At 42.5% G+C, this 12,007-nt stretch overlaps 1 protein-coding gene across 1 annotated transcript in view; it reads right to left on the bottom strand.

Annotated features, from left to right (window-relative positions):
* SYNPO (synaptopodin) overlaps positions 1-12,007 on the bottom strand; it is a 101,458-nt gene that overhangs the window by 69,372 nt on the left and 20,079 nt on the right. The window contains exon 2 of the mRNA XM_061617406.1: positions 3,190-4,051. Coding sequence (XP_061473390.1) covers positions 3,190-3,658 — 469 coding nt within the window. The 5' untranslated portion in view covers positions 3,659-4,051. The remainder of the gene's footprint in view (positions 1-3,189; positions 4,052-12,007) is intronic.

The raw sequence follows: 12,007 nt of genomic DNA, 5'->3' as shown, positions 1-12,007 counted from the left end.
GCCTCATGCTTCTGTATATTTGGATGAGCACCTTACTTTTCTGTACCTTGATGCTCTGTTAGTAAAACAGAGGAAGGGGAATGCCATTACCTCATACTAAGGGTAGAAACACACTCACTGTTCCGCCAGTTCCAATGCGTTTCCACCTCTTTCTCCTGAAAATGAGGGCACACAACGCTAGTCAAACCCCGCCTCTTTTTACTGTAAAACCTGGTGGGAGCAGCTTGTGTGCATTTTTTAAAAAATCAGCTTCAGAGAGATTTTGTAACTGATCAGCAGATCAACCCAAACCCCTCTAGGTGTGGCTAATGGAAATGCTTTGATCTGGCAAGTGGTCTGTTTACAGCCTAAGGAGGCTACTTACACATCGCCCCAAAAGAGGAAAAGCCTCACCAAAAAAAGTGGATAAAAAGGACACTTTGCACAAACATTGGATATGCTATTTTATATGTATAAATGCAAATTTAGAAATAATTACTGTAATTTAAATATAAGTACAGTAAATCTCATCATAGTGGGGAAGACTCTGACCAGATGACCTATTTTCCTGATCAGTCTGCTATCCAGGTGATGTCTCCCTTCTTACAGGCTTGGACCAGACAAGGCAAATAGAGGACTGTCATCCTCGGTAAAGTAGGACACTTGACTACTCTGTCTCACACTGTTATAGACATAGTCACATCATCAAAGAAATGCTATGGTAATTGTATTCATAAACTACTACACGGTCCAGAGCTTTTTCAGTAGAAGCTCCCTCACTTTGGAATTCTTTGCCAACTGACCTCCATCAGGTCCCTTCCTTGTTATGCTTTTGTCGGGCCTTGAAAACCTGGCTCTTTAACCAGGCTTGGGAAGGGGGTTAGGGTGGCAGAGGGTAGTTCCGTGGGGGTTTATTCAGTTTTTAAATTTTATACTGTTTGCTTTTTGAATCGTTTTTACATGGATTGTATTGTATTTTGTTGTACGTCGCCCAGAGTGGCAGATTAACCTCTGCCAGATGGGCGTCTAACAAATCCAATAAATAAATAAATAAATAAATAAATAAATTCATGTCCAATGGGGATTATTTATTTATTATTGCATTTATATCCCACCTGTTCTGCATTTACATCCTACCTTTTCTCCAAGGGGCTCAAGGTGGTGTACATGATTCTCCCCCTTGTCATTTAATTCCTACAACAACCCTGTGAGGTAAGTTAGGTGAGAGACAGTGATTGGCCCAAGGTCACCCAGTGAGGTTCATGGCTGAGTGGGGATTCGAATCCAGATCCTACTGCAATACTGTAACCACTACACCACATTGGCTTACATGGGCAACTAGGAGTATAGACAAAACTGTCACCTTGAGATGTCCTGTAGTCACTGGATGGTCTAGGAAAAGAATTAATATTTACTGTAATTCAAGGAACTTTTGTCAATTTTCCACATCAAATCAGAAAAAGACATGGAAGGAAAAAAGACAGGAAATATGAGATGTGGCTTTAGACCTGGCAAATGACAAGGAAGCGCCCATTTCACTGAAGTAAAACATAGTAACACTGCAGCACTCCAGGAATAACAGTACTACATTTGCTTCATTTGATAGCTGCTTGAGGGTAGAAGTACGCATCCCTAATAGAAGGATTCCCATGGAAATGGCATCCTCAAATCATTTTGCCCTCCGATATGTAGAATCACTTGCCCCAGATTCTGATGACAACATGTATGTTTTCCTGCCTCTACTCCACATCACTGGCTTCCACTACAAGGGTGCAGTTATACAGAACATGGTGTCACAGCGTGGGGTAAATGATCCTACCCATGATATAGGGAGAGCATGAGATATTGACAGCTGGTGGTATCTCTATGGCACTTAGAGCCTCTAGTTCTGCCTTGATATCATTGGTACAGAAGGCAGAACAGTTATGTCAAAATCAGTTCACACATAATCATCTTTCTTCTCTGTATAGCCACATTTATTTGGTGGTTTGTTTATAAACCCTGATTTGATTCCCATTATTAAAAGTTGCTTGCTGAGTCCCACAGGAAGCAATTCAGATGCAAAACAGTGGCATCCTTTAATCTGCCCTTAGCTCAGAATGCTGGGCTGGATGGACTTGTTAAGTAATCCAATATGGCAATTCATACATTATTATGCCCTGAGCTCTTAATATTCCAGCCCATATCCTTGTTGTGTACTTCAGTTTTATAACACACTGAATGCCACTAATATTTACCGAGGTATGAATTCACAGCAGGATAGTGTGAATCAGGGGTACAATGAAATACAACGTGGTACCCTCCAGATGTTGTGGACTACAACTCCCAGCATCCCTGACCATTGGCCATGCTAGCTGGGACTGATGAGAGTCAAATGGGCCCCTGCAGATATAAGATCACAGACAGAAATGTTTTATCACCTCAGATGCAAAGCTTTCTCATGCAGTTGGTTCAAGCAGTCAGCCACCAATCTTCAAATGTACAGTAGCCACATGCAGAAAAATGATGTACATGCACATGAACAAGCCCTCTATGTCATGAATGACTTCTGTAAGGTCCTAACATGTTATGCCTTTTTCCCAGATGTCTTGCTGGGGCCAAATTGGCTATTGTTGTGGACCTGGGAAAATACCACCTGGTCAGGCCCTTTCCATGTTCTCCTAGCACAAAAGGTGACTAAATGTAATAATGTAATAAAAATTAGTCATTAAAGAAATCGAGTAATGAAAGGTAGAAAGAATGAAAGGTAGAAGGAAACTCAGATCCAATCAGGTGAGAGTGTTTGCTGCTTGTGCTGTATTGTCAGTGTGTCTACGCACACATTAAAAGGGAAAGTTATTATTATCATTCAGCCTAATAATGGCCGAACAAGCAGCTACTTGTCTTACCCTCACACAAACAAGTGATTGGATTGCAACTCCAGGCAGTGTGGCAAGAACACCCACATTAGAAGGAGCAGGGCTGAAGAGCCTCACAATGATTGAATATTAGCTACTAAACTATACTCAAGGGAGTGGGTGAGTATTGGCTACCAAACCGCATTTGCAGTGTGATTTAGTGGAAATGCCACTGAATTTAATGAGATTTATGGCCAAGTAACTGAGCACAGGATTACATTGCTAGTGATCACACAGGTCATGTAGTGTTTTTCTTAGAAATTTCCTTATGACAAGAACCAAGGCTGGGAGAATAAAATAGGACCTCACTTACTTGCTTTCCTAGGTTCACCAACAGGAGAAATGAGGACTCGTTTAACTTTCACCACTTTCCATTCTTGACTTGGGTCACCTCTGTTGCTAAACCCAGAATGGAGCAAGTCTGAAGATGGCCTTGGAGAGTCTTTTCTAACTGGGCACCCACTACCTGACAGCTGCCCACTGCCATCTCCTTTGAATGGTAACTCATCTTCACTGGTTTTCCAGGTTTCCAACAGGAAATTCTTTCCTGTTAACTCTGTCATCTCTTGCTCCTTTGGATCTGCTGGGCAATACTTCCCATCTTGCAGACATATTTGATTGCTCTCTTTTTCCTTTTCTTGCAGCTTCCCCACACAGCCATATCCATCTGCAGAGTCAGGCTTGGGCTTCTTAAAGCTGTATGGATTTGAGTTTGCTTTGGTGGGTCCAGCACAGTTGGATTGAGGCTGGAGACAAGGTTGCAGTAACGTCGTCTTCAGCATTTTGTTCCCTTCTGCACTCTTACTGGGTAAGGTTCAGACAGTGCTTCATTGATCCCTTCTAAGGAAACAAAACCTCTACAATTTTGAACACTTGTCCAGGAAGGAAGGTGACTAAATAATGTCCAGGATGCTTTAATGCTCTAATATTTTCTCCAGCCTGATCAATGAGATCTTGAATGAAGGGATAGAGAAGGGGATACCAAGTGCGGGTGTTGCATTTCTTCTTTGAAAGAAAAATTGCAGACCTTTAGCTGTAAATTATTATCTGGAAAACAGACTTCTCTGTCTTACATTGCTTTGCAGCCTTTAGTTGCTCAAGATGATCGAAGTGGAGCATCTTATGGAATTGTCCTTGTCTACTGTGTGCACGAAGTGGCTTCAAAGCAAACAAATCTAATAGGAAAGAAATGCACAAAAACAAATTTTAATTTAAACCTTTCTCTTTTGAAGGAAAACATTTGTCTTCATCTTTTCCATAGGCTACTTACATGTATGAATATCCTGTGATATTTTAAATAAAAAAGGGTTGGTTCCAGTGGTGGTTTTGCACTAGTGAAAGCATTTCCAATCATGCAAGGCAGGAACCCTGATTTCTACCAATTCTCCAGAACAGTTTAGGATATGGCACGCAGAATTGGAGTAGGTAGGGGCATTGCAAAAATGGGTACCTCACATTGAGTGGATAGAAGAGATTTCTGCTAGTAGGAAGTGGCCAACCTGTGGTCCTCCAGATGTTGATGGACTATAAATCCCATAATCCCTGAAGCTGGCCATGCTGGCTGGGCTGATGGAATTTGGAGTCCAACATTTTGTTGTTGTTATGTGCCTTCAAGTCAACAATGACTTATGGCGACCCTATGAATCAGCGACCTCCAAGAGCATCTGTTATAAACCACCCTGTTCAAATCTTGTAAGTTCAGGTCTGTGGCTTCTTTTATGAAATCAATCCATCTCTTGTTTGGCCTTCCTCTTTTTCTACTCCCTTCTGTTTTCCCCAGCATTATTGTCTTTTCTAGGGAATCATGTCTTCTCATGATGTGTGCAAAGTATGATAACCTCAGTTTCATCATTTTAGCTTCTAGTGATAGTTCTGGTTTAATTTGACCTAACACCCAATTATTTCTCTTTTTCACAGTCCATGGTATGCGCAAAGCTCTCCTCCACATTTCAAATAAGTTGATTTTTCTTCTATCTGCTTTTTTCACCGTCCAACTTTCACATCCATACATAGAGATCGGGAACACCATGGTCTGAATGATCCTAACTTTAGTGTTCAGTGATACATCTTTGCTTTTGAGGACCTTTTCTAATTCTCTCATAGCTGTCCTCCCCAGCCCTAGCCTTCTTCTGATTTCTTGACTATTGTCTCCATTTTAGTTAATGACTGTGCCAAGGTATTGATAATCCTTGGCAAGTTCAATGTCCTTGTTGTCAACTTTAAAGTTACATAAATCTTCTGTTGCCATTACTTTAGTCTTCTTGACGTTCAGCTGTAGTCCTACTTTTGTGCTTTCCTCCTTAACTTTCATCATCATTCATTTCAAATTGTTACTGGTTTCTGCTAGTAGTATGGTATCTAATGCAAAGCCACCACTGGATAATAATGTATTACATTGCAGTTGAAGATATAAATCTACATTCACTTCAAAATAACAAGCTAGTGATCTTAAGAGGGGCCTGATGATTATGTCGCCCACAGTTGTCCTTAGAGTTTGGGAACCTGAGAGAAGTATTGTAGTGTCTCCTTAGTCAGCCATGTCACCAGTTTTCCAGAGATTCTGAGCCATGCAACTCTTCTTATTTATGCTACTTCTGCCTTTGGCTTGTCATGAGCCAACTGCTGGACAAACATGAAGTAAATTTCAAAACATTACACACATAGCTAGGTTTTAATTACATTTTGATTTTTTTTAAAAACCTGCTTTTAACTTTACCTTTTATTGGCAATTTTAATGTTTGGTTTCTTTTTTGTAAACCACATTTACAATGAAGAGGTATATAAACCTTGTTGTTGTTGTTTTTTTTAAAAAAAAAGCCTAGGACAACCAGCCATTCTCCTTTGGGCTCCAGGTGTTGCTCTTTGCTTTCCCCAGGTCATGGGGTAGGTGTGATCTTTCATTCACATGACAGAATTTGTATGGGGATGATTTGAGCATATGTCATGTAGAAAGAAAGGCTTTCTGTGTTTTGCCTGCACTGTTGGGGGCAATATGCCTCTGAATACCAGACGCTAGAAATCACAAGTGGGGAGAGTGTAGTTGTGCTCAGGTAGTGCTTGCAGGCTTCCCATAGCCATCTGGTTGGTCACAGTGAGAATAGGATGATGGACTAGATGGGTCTTTGGCACCTGAAACTCAGCCCCACTAGACACCCGCCCTCACCCCTGAGAAAGAGAGAGATGAGTCTTTTGTTGCTGGAATCCCTTTCCTGGAAATTTCCAATCCAGCCTTGGTGTTCTTGATCAACACAAACAACAATGCAGCTCTGGAAAGTAAAGTAGTGAAATTCATACTGCGTGTGAATGAATGGCTAACGAAGGTGGTGCCGACGTGAGAGATTTGGATTCTGGGACCATGGGCTATGCTTCCTGGAAGATGGACTGCTGGCAAGTGATGGGTTGCATCTCACAAGGACTGGGAAAAATGTGTTTGGCCACAGCATGGAGAAGTTCATCAGGAGGGCTTTCAACTGAATCCTAAGGGGGAGGGAGATGTAAACTTGGTGGTAATGACTGATGAAGGCTTGTGCACAGTAACAGGAACAGAGAGATCGGCTCTAATAGAGCCCAGTAACAGTCCTCAGAAACATGTAGTAAGGAAGCCAAGCTATAAATCACATGGTCTTCGATGTCTCTATACTAATGCACATAGCATGGGAAACAAGCAGGATGAACTTGATCTCTTAATACAGGAGGGCAATTACAACTTGATAGGTATAACTGAAACTTGGTGGGATGACTCCCATGACTGGAATATAGCAACTGAATGATATAACTTGTTCAAAAAGAAAAGAAGGAATAAAAAAGGAGGTGAAGTCACACTATATATTAAAAATATAATCCCTGCACAGAAATACAGGAAGATGAGCTTGGTAGCTCCACCAAGAATATCTGGATTAAAATTAATGGGGCAAATATTCAGGTATGGCCATAGTAAAAGACAGAGAAAGGAAATGGTGGCACAGCTGCTCAATGAGGATGGCAAAATGATAACAGATGACAAAGCAAAGGCAGAAGTGCTCAATTCCTACTTTGGCTCAGTCTTCTCCCAAAAAAGTGTCTATGACCCTCCCAGGAAACATGAAATAGAAGGAGCAGGATTGGAGCTTGAGACTGATAGACAAATGGTCAAGGAATACTTAATCACTTTGAACAAGTTCAAATCGGCAGGGCCCAATAAACTGCATCCTAGAGTATTGAAGGAACTGGTTGAAGAACTCTCAGAACCATTGTCTATTATCTTTGCGAAATCATGGAGGACTGGTGAAGTGCCGGATGACTGGAGGAGAGCTAATGTTGCCCCTATCTTCAAAAAGGTCAAAAAGGAGGAACTGGGGAACTACAGACCAGTCAGCCTAACATCAATCCCTGGAAAAACTCTGGAGCAGATTATAAAGCAGTCAATCTGTAAGCACCTTGAAAACAATACAGTGATTACTAGGAGCCAACATGGATTTATCAAGAACAAATCCTGCCAAACTAATCTTATCTCATTTTTTGATCTGGTAACCTTCCTTGTAGACTGTGGGAATGCTGTGGACATAATATATCTCGAATTCAGCAAAGCTTTTGACAAATTTCCCATGATATTCTGATTAGCAAGTTAGCTAAATGTGGGCTGGATGGAACAACTATCAGGTGGATCCACTGTTGGCTCCAGAATCGTACTCAGAGAGTGCTTATCAATGGTTCCTTCTCAAACTGGAGGGAAGTAACAAGTGGGGTATCACAGGGCTTTGTCCTGGGCCAAGTGCTCTTCAACATTTTTCTTAACAACTTGAATGAGGAGGTACAGAGCATGCTTATCAAATTTGCAGATGATACAAAATTGGGGGGCACAGTTAATACCATGGAAGACAGAAACAAAATTCAAAAGGACCTTAATAGGCTGGAGCATTGGGCTGAAAACAACAGAATGGAATTGAACAGGGATAAATGCAAAGCTCTACACTTAGGAAAAAGAAACCAAATGCACAGTTATAAGATAGGGACTACTTGGCTCAGCAATACGACATGTGAGAAGGATCTTGGAATTATTGTTGATCATAAGCTGAATATGAGCCAACAGAGCGATGTAGCTGCAAAAAAGGCAAATGCTATATTAGGCTGCATTAACATGACTATAGTTTCCAAATCGCGTGAAGTATTAGTTCCCCTCTATTCAGCACTGGTTAGGCCTCATCTTACTGCGTCCAGTTCTGGTCTCCGCACTTCAAGAAGGATGCAGAGAAACTGGAACAGGTTGAGAGGAGGGCAACAAGGATGATCATGGGACTGGAAACAAAGCCCTATGAGGAGAGATTGAAAGAACTGGGCATGTTTAGCCTGGAGAAGAGAAGACTGAGGGGAGATATGATAGCACTCTTCAAGTACATGAAAGGTTGTCGTCACACAGAGGAGGGCTGGGATCTCTTCTCGATCGTCCCAGAGTGCAGGACATGGAATAATGGGCTCAAGTTGCAGGAATCCAGATTTTGACTGGACATCAGGAAAAATTTCCTAACTCTTAGAGCCATACGACAATGGAACCAATTACCTAGAGAGGTAGTGGGTTCTCTGACACTGGAGGCATTCAAGAGGCAGCTGGATAGCCAACTGTTGGGAATGCTTTGATTTGGATTCCTGCATTGATCAGTGGGTTGGACTTGATGGCCTTATAGGCCCCTTCCAACTCTACTATTCTATGATTCTATGAAAGTGAGAGAACTTGTGTTTATGTATATGAGTAGAGAAGCACAATTCAGGTGACTTTTACATTCTTTTCTACAAAGGAAAGATGAGTGATAATTATGATTGTTGCTGCTGGTGGTAGTTGGAAATTATACTTTTAAGCAACATGCGTACATTTCTGGGCTGTAGAAGGGAGCTATAATGTTGCAGAAGGAGTTTTTTTCTTGTTAAGTATTTAAAAGATGATATATTTTGTATTAAAAAGTCCAGTTACAAATACTACACTATGAATGGACAGTTAATAATATTTGACACGAAATTCTAGTCTCAAACTTAAGTTGGAGAAATGGAACTTAGATTCTATCCTATGAAAAATAAAAGTGTGAATGAACTACTTTTAAAACTGACATTGCCTGTCAAAATGTATCATCCTTGATGAAGCTGGGCAGATTTGGATCTAAACAATTACTAGATGGCAGAAGCAGCTCACCCGGTGGGGCAGGACTGCAGCAATAGCCTCCCTGTAGCAGTGTCACTGCTGTTTACTGGGAGGGGGAGGAGAGGAGGGACATCAAGGATGTGCAGGAGCACCAGATTGGCTCAGTCAGTGTATCCATTCAACCGGGACCCCATCATCTACTCGCCCCTTGTCCTCCCCAGTAAGTGGCACTGCTGCCACTGTCAGGAGGCTATTGCGGCAGCTCCAACCCACTGAGCAAGCTGCTTCTGCTACATGAGAACTTGATATAATATGCTGTATTGAGCTCCATCATGGAAAAAGGTGCGATATAAATGTAATAAATAAATACATAAATAAAGCTTTCTCTTAGTTGCTCAATAATATATAACAAACCTGCCCCAACTTGGCATTGTGTTATTTGTTATATTTCTCCCTAGCCTCTGCATTTAGAACTGCTTTAACTTTCCCTTTGTAGATCTTCTGGCAACTGATCAAGCTTTAGTATCTGTTATCTATTATTAGTGGTTCTCATGCAGATTATCTAAGCCTGTTTAGACCAGTTCTACTCAGAAGAAAAACCTGAGTTGCAGTCTAGTGGGCCTGGCCTTGCATAGTCTTTTCATCTCCATACCATCTCTCTCTTTTTAAAATCTCAGTCAGATTCAACCTTCCATCAATCCTCCTTCCACAGCTAAGCATTTGATCATCTACATTTACAAGTTCTTTGCTGTTCAAGTTGCGTTCAAGTTATTAATAAAGCTGAAGACTGACTTACATGATGAGAGTGTGGACTGGATGTGAGTTTCGCTGACTGGAGAGACATGCAGCCTAAAGGTGTGTTGAGGCAAGAACACTTGTAGCTCACTAACAGAATAACAGAGTAATTCAAACTCTTGATCCATCACGCTAGAAAGGGTTTGGATAGATGATGCGGAGGCATCCCTCTACTCAGTTGTGCTTGGCTGTGCCAAGTTCAACTTGGCAGGTAGGCTCTGCCACCAGGGAGGTTCCTACTTCACCTGCCAAAAGCACGGCTAAGTAGAAGCTACTGATGATGGTAGCCAGGGTAAAACCCCAAAATGGGGTGGGGAAAGAGAGGGCCTGAGGGCCCGTTTACATGCCAGAAAAATCTGCATCTGGTGCTTTTTGCAGATCCTTTTAATTTGGACCATTTACTTGATGTTTTAGCCAATGTGCGTGCATTCTACTGCTTTTGCCTTTAACTCCGGATTAAATGGATGCGACAAAAACCCGAATTTGCTTTTAAAATCTGCACCTGCTTCTACCGTGTATTACCTCTTAAGCGCCTTTTTTTGGCTGTGCAGTTTCTTCGCCATTAGATCCTCCCTTTTCTCCGCCCCTTTAACTGTCTCTGGGCATCATTTTGTTTCCTGCCCTTGACGAAGCAACTTCCGGTTGCTCTCGCCTTCCTTTCTCCCGTTTCCCCCCAATACAGTAGGGCCCTGCTTATATGTCGGGTTAGGGACCAGGCCCCCGCGGTAAAGTGGAAATCGCTGTAAAGTGGAACCCATTGACTATAATGGGCCGCGTTACACAAAAATGACGTGAAAATGTCACAAAATGCCGCAAAAGCGCAAAATCGGCTTCAAAACGGGGAATTTCCCCTAATTGAAAGCTGCCACATCAGCAGAACGCCGCAAAACGGAACGCCGGTAAGCAAAGCCCTACTGTACATTTCCTCCCCCGCTCCTTTAAACAAAATCACATTCCCCACCCCTTAATTCACTCTCTTCTGCAGCGACACCAACAACTCCCTGAGGGTAGCAGGGCTGGAGCTCGTAAAATTCCTTCCTCGGAGCCGTGGTTTTGGCGCTGTTGTTTACGTCTAGCGTGTGTGTGTGCGAGAGAGAGAGAGTGTGAGAAAGTATGTGTGTGGAGGACCTCTTCTGCCTTGTAGCATCCCTCCCCTCCACCCCTCTCGGGCTGATGCATGCACCCTTTTCGCAGCCACAGCGACAGGAGGCTGGCGAAGGTGCCGCTGGGGTAATTTATAAGCACCCAAAAGTGCTGGGGAAAGGGGAGCTGCCTTGGCATCTCGTCCCAGCATCTGCTCCACTCACGGAGAGCGATAATATTAAACGGTCAATGCTTCCTTTAGTAGCTGATTTTAATGTCTCTCTAAAGATAATTGTTTGGTGGTTTTTTATGTTTCCCAGAACACATACTGAGGCTTGTCCCAGGGTGCCAAAGGCACACCAATCTCATGCAGGGACAGCCTAACAGCCACGGGTGGGAGCGATTCCCTTTCTTTCAAACGCCTATTCCTTCATTTAGGGAAACAACGCCCCTTCCCTGCCTCCACAGTTAACATGCTAATGTGTGGGTGCGGCAACAAGGAAACGCTGATAGCAATAACCACACATGCGTGTGAATGCTACAAAGAAAAACAGCCAACTTATTCGTAGAGAGGGCGGAAGTATGTGAACTTTCAAAATCAATTGCGATGGAAAAAGCAGCATTTTTAATGTGGATCTTGGGTCCCATGTAAACAAGCCCTGAATCAGCCAAGGATCCACTAGATCATAAGCTGGGCCATCTAACAGAAAGTTGGGGCAAGGGCACAGCAAACCTGCAGACTTTTTCTCTCCGGTGTGAGTGATGGGCCTTCGGATGCAGTGATGACTCCATCACTCCATTAAGGCCTACTGCAGCTTGCCAAGGATTAGGATTAGGATTGTACCCAATGTAGGTTTCTTCTTCATCAGGTAATTTTTTTTATGACAGATTTTCCTACATAAAATCCTACATTTTCCACATAAAACCCATAAAGCCTTTATGGCAGAGATGGGGATGTCATTAGACTTGCTTCCATCAGCCTCACCCACTACAACCAATGGCAAGGGATGGTGGGAGTTGTAGTCCAACAACACCAGGAGGGCCACAGGTTTCCCATCCCTGCCAAAAAGGCTTTAATGGGAGAACGTCTGCCCCGCGACAGGAGGAATACAGAGGCAAACAATTGATAATGACAAAATATTTT

The sequence above is a fragment of the Rhineura floridana genome, chromosome 3, assembly GCF_030035675.1.
Source record: "Rhineura floridana isolate rRhiFlo1 chromosome 3, rRhiFlo1.hap2, whole genome shotgun sequence".
Classification (NCBI taxonomy): domain Eukaryota; kingdom Metazoa; phylum Chordata; class Lepidosauria; order Squamata; family Rhineuridae; genus Rhineura; species Rhineura floridana.
The sequence above is the reverse complement of the archived record's forward strand: the minus strand, read 5'-3'. Positions and strand labels throughout refer to the sequence as shown.